Genomic DNA, 20,337 nt, shown 5'->3' with positions numbered 1-20,337 from the left:
AACCAGGTAAATCTAGATATTTCATAATATATAATATAAAAAAGAAAAAAAATATATATTTGCAAAATTGACTAACCTACTAATCTAATATCTAAGGAAGAAAAAAAAGAAGCAAAAAAAGAAAAAAAAAGAAAAACTAAAAAAAAGAGGGAAAAAAAGGGCTGTTTATAATATCTCACAAGAATACATAAACATCAATGTTGTCAACTCCGATCCTCTCAACATAAATAAGATTAAAGCTGAAAAATCCAATAAGCTTGGAACAGGGTCATATTACATCATATGAAAATATTGAATAAATGATCTCCATATCTTTTCAAATTTAATAGAAGTATTGAATACACCACTTCTAATTTTTTCTAAATTTAAACATAACATAGTTTGAGAAAGCCAATGAAATACAGTGGGGGGGGGGGTTAATTTCCTTCCAATTCAACAAAATAGATCTTCTAGCCATCAAAGTGAGAAATGCAATCATTCGACAGGCGGAAGGAGATAAATGAAGTGAGTCCATCATCGGTAAACCAAAAATTGCGGTAATAGGATGGGGTCGTAAATCGATGTTCAATACCACAGAGATAATATCAAAAATATCTTTCCAATATTTTTTCAAAAGCGGACATGACCAAAACATATGAGTTAAAGACGCGATTTCCAATTGACATCTATCACAAATAGGGTTTATATAAGAATAAAAATGAGCTAATTTATCCTTGGACATATGGGCCCTATGTATGACCTTAAATTAATTATTGAATTTAATCATAGCTAATCCTTTTTCTCTCCTCCTCAGTGCCATTTCCCAGCCTCTCCCCGTAATCTTTGATGCTATGTCCAATTGAGAACCTCTCAATCTCTGCCTTAAATACACCCAACAACCTGGCCTCCGCAGCCGCACGTGGCAACAAATTCCACAAATTCATCACCCTCTGGCCAAAGAAATTTCTTCGCATCTCTGTTTTGAATGAAACAAATCATCCTGTTTCTATCCTCACTGGTGTGTGGCACAGGCAGCAATCCAGAAAGTACTGCCCTGGAGGTTCTTCTCAGCTTTCTACCTAGCTCTCTGAAATCTCTTTTCAGGTCCTCTTTGCTTTTTCTGGAAACACCAGCAAGCCTGGTGCAAGAGTAATCACTTTATCTCTTGAATATACGCCAGGTTCTTGCGGTCAGTTCAGACCACAAATGGATGTTTGGCCATCTCCAGCCAATAGCTTCACTCCTCCTGGGATAATTTCACCACCATCAGCTCTCTCTATTCCCTCTGTTATAATTCCTCTCTGTAGGAGAGCACTGCCAAGAGAAGAAAGCACGGGGAAGGAGTTCCTGGTTAGACAGCGGTGGTTCTGGGAAAACTGCCACAACCCCATTCTCTGAGGCTGCTACTTCAATGATAAACAACATTTCTGGATCAGTGAGGACAAGGAGGGGAACTGTTGTGAAGCAAGGCTTCAATTCCTAAGAAACTGCTTTGGCTTCTGGAGCAAAATGGGCCAGGGTTTCTCTTAATCAGAGCAGTAAGTGGAGCTACAATGTCACTGAAGTTGCAGATGAATCTCCAGTAAAAATTAGCAAATCCCAGAAAATGCCGAAGCAGCTTCATCTTGGGGAGTTGTGGCAAATCCCTGCAGGTCTGGGTCTTGCTAGGGTCCATGTACAAATTCCTCTTACAGGAAGGAAACTGTAATCGTGGAATTTACTCTTCTCCATTCTAACAACAGAGTTGGTTCTGGAATAAACAACGAAAGACCTTTCAAACATTTCAGACGTGTTCATAGTAAGACTTGGAGAAGAGGAGTATATCATCCAAGTACGTGAATTGAGTTGATTTTATTATTTACACCCTTCATATACAAAAGGAGTAAAAATCTTTATGTTACATCTTTGTCTAAATGTGCAATTTATAATGAATCATATGTACAACATGACAGTCAATATAACATAGAAATACAATTATATCAGCATGAATTAATCAGTCTGATGGCCTGGTGGAAGAAGCTGTCCTGGAGCCTGTTGGTCCTGGCTTTTATGCTGCAGTACCGTTTCCCAGAAGGTAGCAGCTGGAACAGTTTGTGCGTGGGGTGACTCTGGCCCCTAATGATCCTTCAGGCCCTTTTTACACACCTGTCTTTGTAAATGTCCTGAATAGTGGGAAGTTCACATCTACAGATGTGCTATGCTGTCCACACCACTCTCTGCAGAGTCCTGCGATTGAGGGAGGTACAGTTCCCATACCAGTCAGTGATGCAGCCAATCAGAATGCTCTCAATTGTGCCCCTATAGAAAGTGCTTAGGATTTAGGGGCCCATACCGAACTTCTTCAGCCGTCTGAGATGAAAAAAGTGCAGCTGCGATCAAGTGAGATCCTTGTGAGATCCTCAGTGATGTCTATACCGAGGAACGTAAAGCTGTTCACCCTCTCAATCCCAGATCCATTCATGTTAATAGGGGTTAGCCTGTCTCCGGTCCACCTGTAGTGCACAACCAGCTCCTTTGTTTTCGCAACATGAAGGAGAGATTGTTTTCTTGATACCACTCTGTCAGTGTGATGACTTCTTCTCTGCAGGCTGCTTCATTATAAAAAGCAGTAAACTGTAAAAATCTAAATCAAATCAATATTTGGTGTGACCACCCTTTGCCTTTAAAACTGCATCACTTCTTTTAGGGATACTATCATGCAGTTTTTAAGAAAATCAGCTGGTAGGTTGTTCCAGGTATCGAGGAGAACTCGCCACAGTTCTTCTACAGACTCTGGCTGTCTCGCTTGCTTCTGTCTCTGCAGGTAATCCAATGATGTGGAGATCAGTGCTCTGTGGAGGCCATACCATCTGAAAATGTGTTAAAAAAATCCAGGTTGCCTAAAACATTGCACAGTATGGTAAATTGAGAAGCAAAACAGGCACAGGTGCACTGAGAACAAGACACTGCTGAAAATGGTCAACTAATAATGATAAAGTTGAGAAAGTCCGCAGAAGGTGGAACTCCAAAGCCACACACCAGATAGATGCTGGAGGAACTCAGCAGGCCAGACAGCATGTATAGAAAAGAGTACAGTCAACGTTTCGGGCCGAGACCCTTCTTCAGAACTGAAAAGGAAGAGGAAAGATGCCAGAATAAAAAGGTGGGGGAAGGGGAAGGAGGAATAACTAGAAGGTGACAGGTGAAGCCAGGTGGATGGGAAAGGGCTGGAGAAGAAGCAATCTGATAGGAGAGGACAGTGGACCATGACAGAAAGGGAAAGAGGAGGGGATCCGGGGAAAGTGATAGACAGGTAAGAAGAAGTAAGAGGGGGGAGTGGGGGATACAAGAAGTGGGGAGGGGAGAGAATTTTTCTTTAATCAAAAGGTGAAATCAGTATCAGCCTGGAGGCTACCTAGACAGAATACAAGGTTTTGCTTCTCCACCCTGAGGCTGGTCTCATCATGACACAAGAGCAACACCTTATATTCCGCCAGAAATGGAGATGGACGTGAGGGCAGCGTCAATAGTGGAGGAAGGGAAACCCAATTCTTTGAAGAAGGAGAACACCTCTGATATCCTGGAATGGAAAGACATGTCCTGGGAACCAATACAACAGAGGCGAAGGAACTGAGAAAAGGGAATAGCATTTTTACAGGAGATAGGGTGGGAAGAGGTATAGTGAAGATAACTGTGGGAATAGATAGATTTATAAAGATGACATTTGACAGTTTGTCTCTGGAGATGGAGATAGAGAGATTGAGAAAGGGGAGGGAGGTGTCAGAAATGGACATGTGAATTTAAGGGCAGGGTGGAAGTTAGAGGCAAAGTTGATGAAATTGACAAGCTCAGCTTGGAAGCATGAAGCAACACCAATGCAGTCACCTTTGTAGTGGAGGAATTGTTGGGAGTATTACTGAGGAAGGCTTGGAACTTGGACTGTTTTACGTAGCCAATGAAGAGGCAGGCATAGCTTGGGCCCATGGCTACCCCTCAAATCTGGAGAAAGTGGAAGGGGCTGAGGGAAATATTGTTGAGGACCTGTTCTGCCAGACGGAGGAGGGTGGTGGTGGAGGGGAATTGGTTGGTTCTTTTGTTGAGAAAAAGCATAGAGCTTTGAGCCCTTCTTGATGTGAGGGATAGGGACTGGGCATTCAAGGTGAAATTGAGGTCAGGGCAAGGGAATTGAAAGATACTGAGGAGATCGAGAGTATGAGAAATGTTGTGGATGTGGGTGGGAAAGGACATAACAAAAGGGCATAGAATGGAATTGAGGGATGAGGACACAAGTTCAGTGGGCAGAAGCAGGTACAGAAATTGGCCCACCGGACAGTCAGGTTTAAGGATCTTGGTAGTAGGTAGAAGCAGAGCAGGGTAAGGAAACTTTGGACGAGAGTTCTCCAGAGTTAATGAAGTCAGAATCCTGATGGGCTGGAGTAGGGTCCTCTTTAAGGAGTAGGTATGAGGAGCTGTCTCAGCCTGGAGGACTCTCAGCTGGAGATCAGCCTGAAGTATGAGACCCACCAAAAGCACTGTGATTTTTCTGGCCTTACAGATATAACTTGTTTGATGCACGGGTGAGTACTGTACCAATGGGGATGAGCATGTACGGACCACAAGAAAAATAGTGAAAGGTAAAAGAAAACAAAATGTATCTAAATTGTATCATTTCTGCATTTATCCTAGCCCAGAGTACAAAATGGGACTATTGCATTTCATTTTCCCAATCTTGAATTGTTTATCAGTTATTTCTTGTCTTCGAGGAATTTTCGGACATGTCATGATGATCTAGGAATTAGACACAGACATGACTTTTCAACAATATTGAAGATTGAAAGTAGAAACTTCATGTTTTTAAACATAAGGGGTCCTGTGTATTGCAATGATGTAGGATTAATAAGAGATATTGTGGTTAAAGAACCTCAGGAGAGAAGTGATCACAGCGTCATACAATTCCAGGTAGTTTGATGGTGAGCACCTGGTTCAAACTTCAAGAACGACAATTCAAATGTATGAAGGGAGAGTCATCCAAAGTGGACTAAGATAGTAAGCCAAAGGAAAGGGAGATATTTAAATAAATGTTCTACAATGCTCAATTGAAATTTATCCAAATGCAAACAAGGAAATCGATGAGTAGGATTAACATCTAGAGTTGACAGAAAAGGTCAAAGAAAACTTTAAATTAAATCTGAAGTACACAAAGTGGCAAAAGCTAGAAATCAATGAGGGTACTACAAATTTTTTCAGAACCAGCAGCAGAATACGGAAATATTAATCAGGGAGCAAGGTGATTGCGAGAATAAACTGACAAGTAATATCAACACACATGAGGGAACCTCTGTGGATATATAAAAAGGAAGAGGATAATTTAGTGTGAGACCTCTGGCAGGTGAGACTGGAGAATTAATCGTGGGAAACAGGAAATTGGCAGATAATTTAATCCAGTGTGTGTTCATGATAGAGGACACTGTAAACATTCTAAGGAAGACAAACAGGCTGATTTCAAGTAATAAGATTCCCTGTTTTAAGGGACAAAATATTCTAAATACCAATGGCACTGAAACAGAGATGTTGGGAAGACCCAATCTCCCACATCCAGTGTTTTCAAAAAAGTGGATGCAGAATTGGCGGAACTCCTGGAGGGTGACAGTGCCTTCAGCTATGTGTATGTTACGCCTTTGCTCAAAAAGGGATGGACACAAAGCTTGGAAACTTTAAGCTTGTCTCCTTAACATCTGTTGCTGGAATGAGTCCATAATCAAAAAAATAAATAACAAGTCATTTAGAGAACTTTAATGTAGCCAAATTAGGTGAATGTAGTTAAATCATACGTCCATAAAGTTAAACAATATTGTTAACTTCTTACAGGATGCATCAAGCAAAGTCAATAGAGGAAAATCTCTAGATAGATTTTATTTGTAATTTTTTTTATCAAAGGCTTTTGATAAGGTGCCTCATAAATGGGTAGTGCCTAAGAAACAAGCAGATTTGGGGAGCAGTTGAACATGAATGATGACCAGTATCACATGGAGTTCGAATTAATTTTTCCTCTTTCTGTCAGGCTGAATGCGATAACCAGTGGGAAGCTACAAGGATCCGTTCTTGACCCTCAATTAATGATCTGAAGAAGAGGCAGAGTGAAAGGTTTCCAAGTTTACAGAAGACACAAGAGTACGACAGGGAACGTGTTGGGGATATTTGGAATTGGCAACAAGATATGCAGTAAGACCCTGAAAATCCACAGCCGAACAGTTCTGAAATCCTGATGACTGACATCTAAACCGTCAGGGAATGTGTACTGTTAGCAAGAGGGAGATGGGTGGATGGGGAGATGGGATTAAATAAGAAATTGGGAGTTGATAGTTGGAAGAGGTTAAGGGCTGGAGAAGAAAGAGCCTGATAGGAGAGGACAGTGGACCACAGGAGAAAGGGAAGAAGGAGGGGCACCAGAGGGAGGTGATGAGCTGCTGAGGAGGAGAAGAGGTCAGTGAGCAGCCTGAACAGGAAATGGAAAAATAGAAAACAGGGAGACGGAGAGATGTGGTTACAGGAAATTAGAGATATCGATGTTCGTGACATCAGGTTGGGGGATACCCAGATGGAAGATGAAGTCTTCCTCCTCCAACCTGAGAGTGGTCTGATCATGACCATATAGGAGGCCATGGACCAACATGTCGAAATGGGAATGGGAAGTAGAAATCCTGCCTTTTGTGGCAGATGGAGCAAAGTTGCTCGACATCTTATCGCACGATGCAGAGGAGTCCATGCCAGGAGCAGTGGATGCAGTAGATAAACCCAACAGACTTGCTGCTGACATGTCACTTCAGCTAGAAGGACTACTTGGTGCCCTGAATGGTGGTGAGAGAGGAGGTACAAGGGCAGGTGTTGCAGGAGGGAGATCAGTGGGGGGGGGGGTGGAATGAGTGGATAAGGGAGTCACGTAGTGAGTGCATTCCCTAGGGAAATCAGTGGGGGGAGGGTGTTGGAGTCGACAATGTGTCTAGTCCAAGGAACCCATTGGAAATGGTGGAAGCTGTGGACAATGATGTGCTGGATACAGAGTCTCATGGCATGTTAGGCAAGGACAAGGGGAAATTAGTGTTGGAAGCCTGTTATGATGAGGTGGGAAGAGGCAAGGGCAGATATGCAGGAAAAAGAGGAGGTGCATGGGGAGGGCAGCATTGAGGGTGATGGAAGAGAAAACACGTGTTTTTTTTTAAAAAATGACAGCGAAGAAGTGTTAGAATGGAAAGCCTAATCCTGAGAACAGATATTGTGGAGACAAAGTGACTGAATTGAATTGAATTGACTTTATTACTTACATCCTTCACATACATGAGGAGTAAAAATCTTTATGTTATGTCTCCATTTAAATGTGCCTGTTGGTCCTGGCTTTTATGCTGCAGTACCGTTTCCTGGATGGTAGCAACTGGAACAGTTGTGGTTGGGGTGACTTGGGTCCCTAACAATCCTTCAGGCCATTTTTACACACCTGTCTTTGTAGCTGTTCTGAATAGTGGGAAGTTCACATCTACAGTCCTTAGAAGGTTGGCGTCATTCAATGTCTGTAGTGAGATGCTGAAGATGTTCTATAGGTCAGTTGTGGAGAGCGCCCTCTTCTTTGTGGTGGCGTGTTGGGGAGGAAGCATTAAGAAGAGGGACGCCTCACGTCTTAATAAGCTGGTAAGGAAGGTGGGCTCTGTCGTGGGCAAAGTACTGGAGAGTTTAACATCGGTAGCTGAGCGAAGGGCGCTGAGTAGGCTACGGTCAATTATGGAAAACTCTGAACATCCTCTACATAGCACCATCCAGAGACAGAGAAGCAGTTTCAGCGACAGGTTACTATCGATGCAATGCTCCTCAGACAGGATGAAGAGGTCAATACTCCCCAATGCCATTAGGCTTTACAATTCAACCGCCAGGACTTAAGAACTTTTTAAAAGCTATTATTAATGCTTTTTGAGATAGTGATTTAGATGCATATCATATGTTTACTGAGTTAAGTATTGTATGTAATTAGTTTTGCTACAACAAGTGTATGGGACATTGGAAAAAAAGTTGAATTTCCCCATGGGGATGAATAAAGTATCTATCTATCTATCTACAGATGTGCTGGGCTGTCCGCACCACTCTCTGCAGAGTCCTGCAATTGATGGAAGTACAGTTCCCATACCAGACGGTGATGCAGCCAGTCAAGATGCTCTCAACTGTGCCCCTGTAGAAAGTGCTTAGGATTTGGGGAGTCATACCAAAAGTCTTCAACCAACTTAGGCAAAAGAGGCAGTGTTGTGCCTTTTTCACCACACAGCCAGTATGTACAGACCACATAAGATCCTCAGTAATGTTTATGCAAGGAACTTAAAGCTGTTAACCCTCTCAACCCCAGATCCATTGATGTTAATAGGGGTGAGCTTGTTTCCATTCCTCCTGTAGTCCACAACCAGCTCCTTTTTTTAATGACATTGAGGGAGAGGTTGGTTTTCTGACACCACTGTGTCAGGGTGATGACTTTTTCTCTGTAGGCTGCCTCATTATTATTTGTGATTCGGCCAATCAATGTAGTGTCATCAGCAAATTTAATTAGCAGATTAAAGCTGCTGGTGGCAACACAGTAATGGGTATACAGAGAGTAAAGGAGGGGGCTTAAGACACAGCACTTAGGGGCGCCTATGTTGAAGGTCAGAGGGGCAGAGTTGAGGGAGCCCACTCTTACCACCTGCAGGCGATCTGACAGGAAGTCAAGGATCCAGCTACGCATGGTAGGGTGAAGGCCAAGGTCTATGAGCTTCTTGTCGAGGCTGCAGGGAATTATGGTGTTGAATGCTGAACAATAGTCCAAAAGTGGTATCAAACTTTTGCATATGACAGGGTGGGAAGAGGTTTATTTAAGGTAACTGTGAGAATGCCAATCGATAGTATGTCTCCAGAGATAGAGATAGAGTGAGGTGTCAGTGAAAGACCGAGTAACTATGAGAAAAGGGTGTAAGTTACAGGCAAAGTTGATGAAATTGTTGAGCTCAACATGGGTGCAGGAAGCAGCACCAATGCTGTTGTCAATGTAGTGTAGAGAGCTGGGGAGCATTACTAGTCTAAGCTTGGAACATGGGCCGGTCCATGTAGCTGATAAGTAGGCAAGCATAGCTGGGGACCATTCAGGAGGCCATGGGGAAACCACTGGTTTGAAGAAAGTGGCAAGAATCCAAAAGGGACATTGTTGAGGGTGAGAACTAGTTCTGTCTGATGCAGGGGATTTGTGCTGTAGTAAACTGGTTAGGTCTGTTGTCCAGAAAGAAGTAAGAACTTTAAGGCCTTCCTGAATGGGGATAGTAGTGTGTACGAAATGAACATTAATAATGAAAGTAAAACAAAAATTGAAGAATGTTCAATCGGTAGTGTAGGAATTTCTTGTATGTCTAGGTAAACACTCTTTTTCTTTTTCTGTGATTTTGCTTCGACCATGCACCCTTGAGACTATCTGTGAAGATAATGGATACATTTTCTAGTGCTAGACAATGGCGGTTCAATTCTATTATACTTCAGGACTCAGACTTTGTCAATTTTATTAGACAACAGATTGATTTTTTCTTTTCAACAAACATTTCAGAAGAAATTTCCAAAGGAATATTATGGGACACTTTAAAGCATATATTCGTGGACAAATTATTTCATATTCTGCTGGACTGTAAAAAGGAATCAATAGTGAAATACTTATGCTGGTTGACAAAATTAAAGAAATTGAGAAGAAATATTGTATGGCTCCTAGTAAGGAGCTTTATAAAAAGAGAATTGAACTTCAAATGGAGCATAGTCTATTATTAACCTCTTTGATTGAAAATCAATTAAGTAAAACTAGGACCCAGTTTTATATTCATGATGATAAATTTGGTAAATTACTGGCTAATCAATTGAAAATTGCTTCAGCCAAATGCCAGATTATAAAGATTCATAAATGAGATGGTACCCTGACAGTTGATCATGATGAGATAAACAAATCTTTTCAAGAATTTTACAATTCTTTATATCAATCAGAATCCCCTGATGACCCTACTATAATGCACAAATTTTTAAGGAAACTGAATATTCCAAAATTATCATCCAATGAATGTTTAAAATTAGATGCTTCTATTATGGAAGAAGAAATAAAAGAGGCTATTTTTTCAATGAATTCAGGTAAAGCACCTGGTCTGGACGGTTACACAGTAGAATTTTTAAAATCCTTTTCTACTATACTCTTTCCTTGCTTATGTAAAATTTCTAAGGAGGCATTAACCATAGGTAAACTACCACAATCTTTTTACGAAGCCTCTATTTCCCTAAATCTTAAAATAGATAAAAACCCGATTGAATGTGCATCATATAGGCCCATATCCTTGCTGAATGTGGACTCTAAGATTTTTTCAAAAATTTTGGCAACTAGATTGGAGAACAAAATAACTCAAATTATCTCTGTTGACCAGGCCAGATTTATTAAAATCATTATTCATCTTTTAATATTAGGAAATTAATTAATATAGTTTACACTCCTTCACCTAGAATTCCAGAGAAAGCATTTGATAGAGTTGAATGGCCATATTTACTTAGTACACTTGAGAATTTTAATTTTAGTCTGAAATTTATATCTTGGATTAAATTGATATACTATACCCCTTTGGCTTCGGTATTTACCAATAATCAAAGATCTCCTTTTTTCAGTTGTTTCGTGGTACTAGGCAAGGCTGTCCTCTTAACCCTTTATTATTTGATATTGCTTTGGAACCTTTAGCTATTACAATTCGTGATTCACCCAACATTTTTGGCATTACTTGTGGGAATAGGGCATACAAGTTATCACCATATGCAGATGATCTGTTGCTATATATTTCCGATCCTGATAAATTCATTCCTGATAAATCCATTCCTGCAGTTTTATCTCTCCTTGCTCAGGTTAGTAGCTTTTCCAGCTACAAACTGAATCTTAATAAGAGTGAACTACTCCCATTAAACATGCAACTTCCAGTTTATAAACATTTACCATTTAAATTAGTCACAGACAATTGTATTTATTTGGGTGTTAAAATTACTAAGAAGCATAAAGATTTATTCAAGGTTAATTTTCTTTTTCATTTTTAGAATCTTTTTATTGGTACATAATCTTCTGCAGCTATGAAATGATACAAAACTTCAACAGATTAATATATATACAATTAATAAAACTGAAGGAAAGAAAGCTGATCATAATATATAAAAATAGAAAAAACTGTTTTATATATAGGAAAAAGAAAGAAGAAAAAGAACCCTGTCTAACTGGGGAAAAAAACACTGACTACAAAAAAAAAGGGGAAAAAGAACTGTTAGGAATCAACCCCCCCAGAGCAATACGTTTAACCATCATCTAAATATATAAAGAAAAAGAGTCATCAACCGCCAATTCATATTTATAAAAAAATAAAATTGGAAGAAAACCATATAGAATAATTCAAATTAAATGGTAATATTTGGCAAAAGAACCCCACCTTCTCTCAAAATTGAATTGGGGATCGAAAGTTCTACTTCTATTTTTTTCCAAACTGAAACATAACATTACTTGAGAAAACCATTCAATTAATGTAGGGGAAGAGATATCTTTCCATTTTAATAAAATAGCCCTTCTTGCCAATAATGTAACAAATGCAATTACATGTTGATCTGAATATGATGCAAAACTATTCCAAATAGAACAGTCAATCTATTAAGTTTCAAATTAATTTTCAGAGCTTTAGAAATTGTAGAAAATAAAGATTTTCAAAACAATTTTTAATTAAGAACATGACCAGAACATATGTGACAAAGTAGTTACTTCAGTTTTACATCTATCACAGTAGTCTATACTAAGAAATATTTTAGATAATCTCTCCTTTGTTAAGTAATAACAGTGAACAATTTTAAATTAAATTAAACAGTGGTTGGCACATAAAGAAGAAGAATTTACGTTTTTCACCGTCTCAGGGGGCATTGCAAAGACTAACTGGGAACAAACTCGTCCTCTGCCTCTTCTCATCAAAGCCTCAAATCTCCACTCCTTCACTGGCCCACTCACTCATTGGCCACTTGCCACAGGCCGCTCCGCTTCAGGTAAACCTCTATTTATTTATTTGAGCTTTTCAAACTGCTTGGTCACCTGACCTAAATTGCCCAATCAGCTGCTTTCTGCTGAGTCTGAGCTATTTAAATCTTGATTGTCTAATCATCGGCTTTCTGCTGAGCTATTCAAATCTTGATTAACTTGATTACACAGTCCAACTGCCAAAACTGCCAGAATCTCTCAAGTCAAAGCCTTAAATCTCCACTTCTTCACTGACCCACTCACTCACTGGCTGCTTTCCACAGGCCGCTCCACTTGAGGTAACCCTCTAGATATTTGTTTGAGCTTTTCAAACTGCTTGGTCACCTGACATCGATTGCCCAATCAGCTGCTTTCTGCTGAGTCTGAGCTGTTCAAATCTTGATTTTCTCATCAACGGCTTTTGGTGATCTTTTTCAAATATACAGCAGGCTCAAAGGGCGAGTAGCCAGCTTTTGCTCTGAATTTAACTTTAGTCTTAACACGAGAAAGTCTAAAGGATCTCTGCTCGAAATGTCGACTGCTTATTTACTTCCATAGATGCTGCCTGACCTGCTGAGTTCTTCTAGCATTTTGCAAGTCTTGATTTGTCTTTTAGCCTGATTGTAAATAAGTCTAAACAGCTTACAAGAAACAATCTGAAATAACATTGCCTGCTCTAGAGTTCTGCCATCTTAAACCAGTACAATCCATTCAGACAATGATTATTTGTATTTTGCTCTGTCACATTTGGTGTGTGCATGTTCCTCATAAGGTTCAAAAAATCTGAGTGACTGTAGAAGTTAGGGAAGGAAGTAAGCTCATGCATGATTGTTCTGAGCTGAGATATTAAACACTGGCCCTTACAGTCAGAGCATACAAAACTTATTACCCTGCACCTTTTCAAGAATTTCAGAATTCCAGTACACCCTATTTAAAATCATAAAAGTTTAATTGCCTAGTGGCAATGGAAACTGTATCACCCATGATCTAAGGACTGTGGTTGTGGTACACTTTAGGTGCAGAATGTTAATTTGACCTAGGTAGATTACACTAATAAACACTTCTGAGTGAGGCTACCAGCCACTTCCATGTGCAATCCATGTTTATGCTCTCCACCCTTTCCTGACTAGATATTTTCAAGACTTACTGGTCAAACACTTTCTAAAGGTCTCTGGCTGTGTTACAGGGTGTATTTTGTCCGGCATTTACCAATGAATGCCTCAAAGGTGACATCACTGGAGGCTTTATCAAAATAATGACTGACCACTCAAGTGGGTCAGGCACTTTGCGGCTGAAGGCAAAGATGTGCCCATTGTAGGAGCCATGTATCAATCCCCTATCTGCATTGAATTCTGTGTTGCACATTTACTATGTTTATTATATTAACTGGTCATGTGAGTGGGGTGAATAAGTTCGGTATCCTTGCTTGTTTTGCGGCAGTTTGTAGCTTGGGACTGGTGGATCTATATCTTTTGCTGATCACCCGATGTCATTGTGATAATGCTGAATAATGCTTAACTATGCTTAACTTACACTCGGGTATGCTTAAGTCTCATCTTTTTAAAATTATGTTTGCTAATTGCGAATTAAGGATTGAATGAAGGATTTCACTATTGTAACTGGGAGCAGGTCATGCAAGTATAACAAATCCATAGTGGTCAGAAGTAGTAGTAATTATTTTTGTTTTAGTTTTGGTTTAGGTTTTCTGATACATTTCTAACAGAAAAATAATTTTCAACAGTTATACCAAATAAGCATCAGCATTCAGATGTATCCAAGAAGTTAGGATCACTGCAGCCTGGAACAGCTTATGGCAAGTAATGAACTTTTGTTGATATATGCTGTGTGTTTGGATTTGAAACACTGTTTCAAATGGCCAGTGTTGCCTGTCCAGTTGGACTAAATAAAGTTGTAAGCTGTGTAGTGGTGTTTGTATGAAGAGTTCGATCACTTGGTTCAATTGAAGAGATGAAGAATTGAATTGCTTCCATTGTTGAAAAGCTGAATTGAATTTGATGTTGTTTTTTGTCTGGTTTGCACACTTGGAAAACAACATGAGTCCAGCTGGAAGCAGTGTCCTTTAAGCCAAGACTAAGAGAAATTAAACAAACTTGCGATGTTGAAGGTCAATTTGTTGGAGGAAATGAGAATATTTACAAAGCCTCAGGACAGGCTGTGACCATGTATAAGATTGAATTCAGCACACCTAAAGTGTGTGCAGTATATTACCATGCATCTGACACCACATTTGTGCACATTCAAATAGAGGCTGATTTAGCTGAGTGATACACAAGACAGCAAATATTGAGGGATAAGCACTCTCTGGAACAACAGGTGGAACAGCTTTAAAGAAATATGGAGCAGCTTAAATTGCAGGAAGAAATAGCAGCCAAGATGGCCAAAGTGCTAAGGGCTTCAAGTGCTAAACATTCTCCAACAGAACAGCTCTATGTTGAGAGTCCCTATATTGACATGGAGCAGAAAAAGTCCAACTTACTTGATACTAATGCAGATACATCTGAAGAACAAATGTCTATGAGTCATGAGTTTGAGTCCCAAAGGGTAGTTCAGTGTGTTCACACTCAGCCTGCAGCAAGGAGATGCTCTGAACCTATGCCATGTCCAATAACACGAGGTGCTTTGAGGGCATTGATTTACAGTGTGAAGAAACTTGTGTTTGAGATGATAAAGATCTAACTCCCACACTGGAGGTCATAAGAACCCAAAAGGAAATAACAAGTTTTATGATACAACATATTGCATTCATTTATCATCTATTTGTGAGGGCTTTCAAGAATAGCATTGAAGGCAAGTCTGATAATTATGGTGACTATCTCTATTTTCTCCAAAAGTCTGCTGGAGGTTATCCTGGAAAACTTGTCTGAAGTTGCCAAGGATTTGTAGGGAAAGGTCAACTAAGGTGGCAGGCAGGTGGGTCTCCGGCCCAGCAGTAAACCTGATGACTAGATGAAGTGAGGGTCATGAGTGGAGAGCCAGGGGTAACACAAGATAAGAGGAGTGTTGGGTCAGTCAATCAGGAGGTATTGGGTGGACTCAGGATGCTCTCCAATGTCTGCAGGAGCTCGTACTATAGTGCAGGAACAAAGGACTGGAGGGAGCTTAACGTTTAGAATGTCTCTTGTCTCTTCCTGGTGGTTCAACCTTCCTAGATGCAGGAGGCATTTGATGCATGGGTGATTGGCAGTACCGCAGTAAGTGCTCAATTTGTTTCTCTGCCAATGCTCACGCTCTTGGTGGTTGGGTGGGTGGGGGGGGGGGGGGGAGTAAGGTTTAAGGGAGTTCTCCCTAACTACCTGGTTTCTGGAGGCATTGGTAAAGAAGGTCCTGCAGCCTGAAATGGTTTTGGGAATGGAACTGAGATTCTAGCTGATTATCTGCAGAGTTACTTCATAAGACACTTGTCAATTAGAAGAGGCAGAGTGATGAGGCGTTTGATGTTAGTGGGCATTTCCTGGGTAGAAAGATTTTCTTTCAAGTGCTCTGAGAGGCCGTGATGGTAATGCACCAGCATCGCTTCTGCATTCCAGCCGCACTCTGCCATGAGGTTCTGAAATTCCACAGAACTGAGCGTGAGCATTGGTGCATGCGAAGCATCCAACCAGTACCTCATGGATGGTTGAAAATCCAGCACATCTCAGGTTGTGAAATCTTCACATTCATTGCGAACGGGGATTTTATTGTCCCAATTCACAGCAGTGCAGGTCAGAGCTCACCTAATCATGAGAGAAACACAAGGGCAGTCTTGGCTCAGTCTGTAACATACAGAGATGGCCGGAGCTTGAAATGCAAGGCCAGCTGGGACAGGAAGTCGCAGCTTGGCACTGGGGATCAGTTGAAGCGTTCAGGCACCGGAATCAGGGAGGAGGTTGAGTGTCGTGAGATTGCTGTACTGAAATGGAGAATTATAGTGTTAATAGCTTCCTGCTGCTTCAGGATTGTGTGTGCCTGTTGACAGACTACTTTCTTTAGGATAGCAAGCTCTGCAGGTCAATCATTGGTTCACTCATCTGCCAGGAAACATACAGGAGTCTTGACCCAAATGCAGAGCAGCAGAGATGACCTAGCAGTGGGCAATAACTTTTCCTGCAAAATAACAAGCTATGAGGGCCACAAAACAAGAGAGAACCCATACTTAACACAACAAGGCAACAAGGTTACAGTGACTAGGAGCAGCTGGTTATGACTGGCTGATTCGATGGGTGAATAAGGACGGTGGATGAGAGCTGGGTTTAAATAGGCTGCAGGTGATGAGTTGGAAACGTGTAGCAGGTGACTCCTGTTAGCTGGGTGGTGACTTGGAGATGCAGGCTTTCATCTAGGTTAAATCTTTGAGAATCAATTAGTCAGAGTCATAGAAAAGTACAGCACAGAAACAGGCCCTTTGGCCCATCTGGCCTATGCTGAGCCATTTAAACTGTCTACTTCCATTGACCTGCTCTGGGACCACAGTCCTCCATACCTCTACCTTCCATGTATCTATCCAAGCTTCTCTTAAACGTTGAAATCGAGCTTGCATGCAATACTTGCACTGACAACTTGTTCCACATTCTCATGACCTTCTGAGAGAAGGTCCCCTTAAATTTTTACCTTTCACTCTTAACCCATGATCTCTAGTTATTATCCCACCCAACTTCAGTGAAAAAAGCCTGCGAGCATTTATCCTAACTATTACCCTTATAATTTTGTATATCCCTATCAAATTTCCAAACGTTCCAAGAAATAAAGTGCTAAGCTACTCAATCTTTCCATATAACTCATATCCTCTAAACTCGGCACCATCCTTATAAATTTTCTCTGTACTCTTTCAATCTTATTTACATTTTTCCTATAGGTAGGTGACCAAAACTGCAAATGTACTCCAAATTAGGCCTCACCAACATCTTATACAACTTTAACATAGCATCAATACTTTGTACTCAATACTACGATTTATGAAGACCAATGTACCAAAAGTTTACCTTACAGCCCCATCAACCTATGACAGCACTTCCAAAGAACTATTGACCTGTATTCGCAGATCCCTTTGTTCTACTGTACACCTCAGTGCTCTACCATTCTCTGTGCAAGACTTTCCCTCGATGGTCCTACCAAAGTGCAACAACTTGTACTTGTCTGCATTAAATTACATTTGCCATTTTCAGCACATTTATCCACTGAACCAGATTATACATGACCAAAAAGAAAAATTGTCAGCATTGCAATCTTGCTACAGTTTTGCTAAATCAAGAAACTAAGTTATAATTGAAAGGAAATAAATAACATACCTTTGGAAAAAATTAATATCTTCCCCCTTCAAATTCAGTTTTACATATCCTGCTCTGTCATAGTTGACACGAGAAGAGCAGAGAAGCTTTTTTGGTTTGTAACAGAACCAAGGCTCTCCAGTCCTGAGGTCAGTAAAGTTACAAAGTGGTTTAGTCTGAGGTAAAAATGCATTGCATTTTGTAGTCTCTGAAATAGCCCCATATTTGAAGGTACCTTTCAAAAACACTCTAAATGGCTGTTCTTCACGAAGTCTCCAAAGTACCTGGATCCCTTCACTAGGATGAACCAGTGAAACAGATTCACTGTTTCTGAATCACTGAAACTATTCCTGGCCAGAATAAAGTAAAATTGATGTGGTAAGTTCCATTTTGGTGATCTATAACCGTTCCTGCTGAACCGGCTTTCAACTCTGGAGTGTGGATCCGGGCTTGGAGATAGTCACCCCCGTACTGCTTCGGATTTCCTTCAAAATCGTACATACGCACCATCACCTGTAGCTGATCTCCAACATAGAAAGTCTTTCCAGAATTCAAAATAACAAAACGTGTAAGTGATGGGTTGCTGCTTTTCCGGAAAGGCACACTGGAGTTCGAGGGCTTTGGCCACTCAATCGTTTTCAATACAACTGCACCTTCTGATCTTTCCTCAGGGGTAAAGCTGTGACTCTGGTAGCCGTACTGCAACAGCTTGTGTGTCCAATCAGGCTTCAGCACTTCCATGTCTTGCTGTATTGTGGAATAATTCTTTAGAGGTGGATACCTGCTCCATTGGGAGTCTGATTGAGAAAGTGAATGTATATCTGACTGTGGAAAGAAAAATAATTCAGTATTGAATATCGTATGTTGACATCTGAGATTAGGGAGTAAGTTTGTTCCTAGAAGGTTTATCTGTCAACCACAAGGGAATTCAGAGAGACTATCCAGAGCTATGAATCCCACTGTCTTCTCGATGAAGTCACATTGAGACCAGAGAAGAACAGGGTTACTGAAGTTGTGCCTTCCTTTGAGGATTGCAGCATCCATAAGAAACACCCATCTCAAGTAATGTGGCACTTCTGAAAACTTATCAGACTGAAGCTGCCCCAGAGTGAGTTCCTGTCTGGGTAAAGGTATTACAGTATTCCAGAGTTGGTGAGAGAAAAGAAAACAATTTACACAGTGCTTCTATACCTGATCACTGCCCAATAACTTCTGTTGTATGGCAAAAGTAAAAAACAACAGGGTGGGACTTTATCATGACACCACGTTACTGGTCAAGTGACCTGAAAGTATAGTCAAGGTTATGCAGTGGTGTCAGAAACGAGCCACGCTCCCGAATAATGGCTTCAAGACAAATTCAAGGAAACAAAGTTTATTAACAGTTCTGCAGAGCTGGGCCCCTTCAGAGAAGGGAACCCTGAACCTTACAGGGCAGCAGGTTTTATCCTTCTTCCTTACCACCCCTCCTCCCTGACTCGGGAGGTACATAGTCTTATCCCATTCCATATTTGGAGTTGTTTTTTTACACGTTTCTGTAAAACAATAGTCCATATCTCAGGACTTCAATGATTCCACAAACAGTTAATTTTATCAAGGCTTCTGCATTCATAATTAGATCACACTTGTTTACAGACTTTAACCCAAACATAATTAAATCACAGTTGTCCCTAAACATAATTAAATCATACTTGTCCCTAGACATAATTAAATCATACTTGTCCCTAGACTTTAACCCGGACCTGTCAGAAACGCACATCTTAATTTTGAATCTTACAAGTGGGAAATTATTTAGTCAAAGTATCAGAAACCACAGGGTATCTACTGAGCTGTTCATCAAAATTAGTTTTCCTACATCATTTATAAACTTAACTATTCAAAGTGTTTCCTGAACAATAAATTGAGAAACTTATTCCCAGTCTGAAATATATAAGAACACCAAATACTTAACCCCTGTGAGTAATAATAGCAGAAATGTAGACAACAGAAGGCAAACTGGCAGACTGAATCTATGTGCTGAAAAGCTACCACTACCTCTGTTCTTCAACATTGAAGTCATGTAATAGAGGAGGATATCAGAAGGAAATTGTGTTATTTAAGAGATTTAAAACTGGATAATCTTAGTACAATAAAATTAGCTCACTTGCTCTTAGTTGCTAAACCAAAGGACATGGGGACCATGAATCAAAATGCCTGCTTCCCACTAATACTTTAATACTCAGCAGGAAGACGTATCCTCACTACCCAGATCCCAATGCGACATTGAAGTCGTGGTGTCATGCCTACATTTGAAATGTAATTAAAAAGGAATGCGGTAAAAGGACATGAACACCACGTTCATCTCCAAAAGAGCATCTGGCCCCTCTCCCTGCTCTCATAAACCACCAAGGTGAACAGGGAGAAACACAGCTCCTGGTCAAAATGGCTACAACAGAACTATGAACAATCTGATCCTTTCCTCTTGGATCTGGTGTTAAAAAGAAAAGCTTTTAAATATTGTTTCTTCATGCTCAGATTACTCGATCAATTTTTCAGAATACCATTTTACACACCTTGATGAGCTGTAAGTTTATAATTACCACAAGCAGTGTCAGCGATACCAGAAACATGTAAAGAAGCTGCTTGGAATTGAAATAAAGAGGCACTTTGATTTTACATTGGTCATTCATATTGGAAGGTTGCTGTGCTCCCTTGCCCATCGGTCTGTTTAAAACTTCTTTTCAGCAAATCTGAAATTTAAGTGATTCAAATAAATTTAAGACAAACAATTTTAACCTGACAGCTTTTATGTCAAAGTAAGTTTATTATCAAAGTACATGCATGCCCCCATATACTACCTTGTGATTCATTTTCTTGCAGGCATTTAAAGGAAAACAAAGAAATACATTAGAATTTATGGAAAACTATACATAAACAAAGACTGACAACAACCAATGGGCAAAAGAAGACAAATTGTGCAAATACAAAACTATAATACTGAGAACGTGAGGTGTAGTGTCCTTGAAAGTGAGTCTGCAGGTTGTCGAATCAGTTCAGCATTGAGGTGAATGAAGTTAT

At 40.3% G+C, this 20,337-nt stretch overlaps 1 protein-coding gene across 1 annotated transcript in view; it reads right to left on the bottom strand.

Annotated features, from left to right (window-relative positions):
• LOC140727195 (NXPE family member 3-like) overlaps nucleotides 1-20,012 on the bottom strand; it is a 78,020-nt gene extending 58,008 nt beyond the window's left edge. Inside the window, 3 exon segments of the mRNA XM_073044463.1 lie at nucleotides 17,301-17,618; nucleotides 17,620-18,108; nucleotides 19,833-20,012. Of these exon segments, the coding sequence (XP_072900564.1) occupies nucleotides 17,301-17,618; nucleotides 17,620-18,108; nucleotides 19,833-19,979 (954 nt within the window). The 5' untranslated portion in view covers nucleotides 19,980-20,012.
• Nucleotides 20,013-20,337: the final 325 nt, after the last annotated feature.

This window comes from Hemitrygon akajei, chromosome 5, assembly GCF_048418815.1.
Source record: "Hemitrygon akajei chromosome 5, sHemAka1.3, whole genome shotgun sequence".
NCBI classification, from domain to species: Eukaryota; Metazoa; Chordata; class Chondrichthyes; order Myliobatiformes; family Dasyatidae; genus Hemitrygon; species Hemitrygon akajei.
The sequence above is the reverse complement of the archived record's forward strand: the minus strand, read 5'-3'. Positions and strand labels throughout refer to the sequence as shown.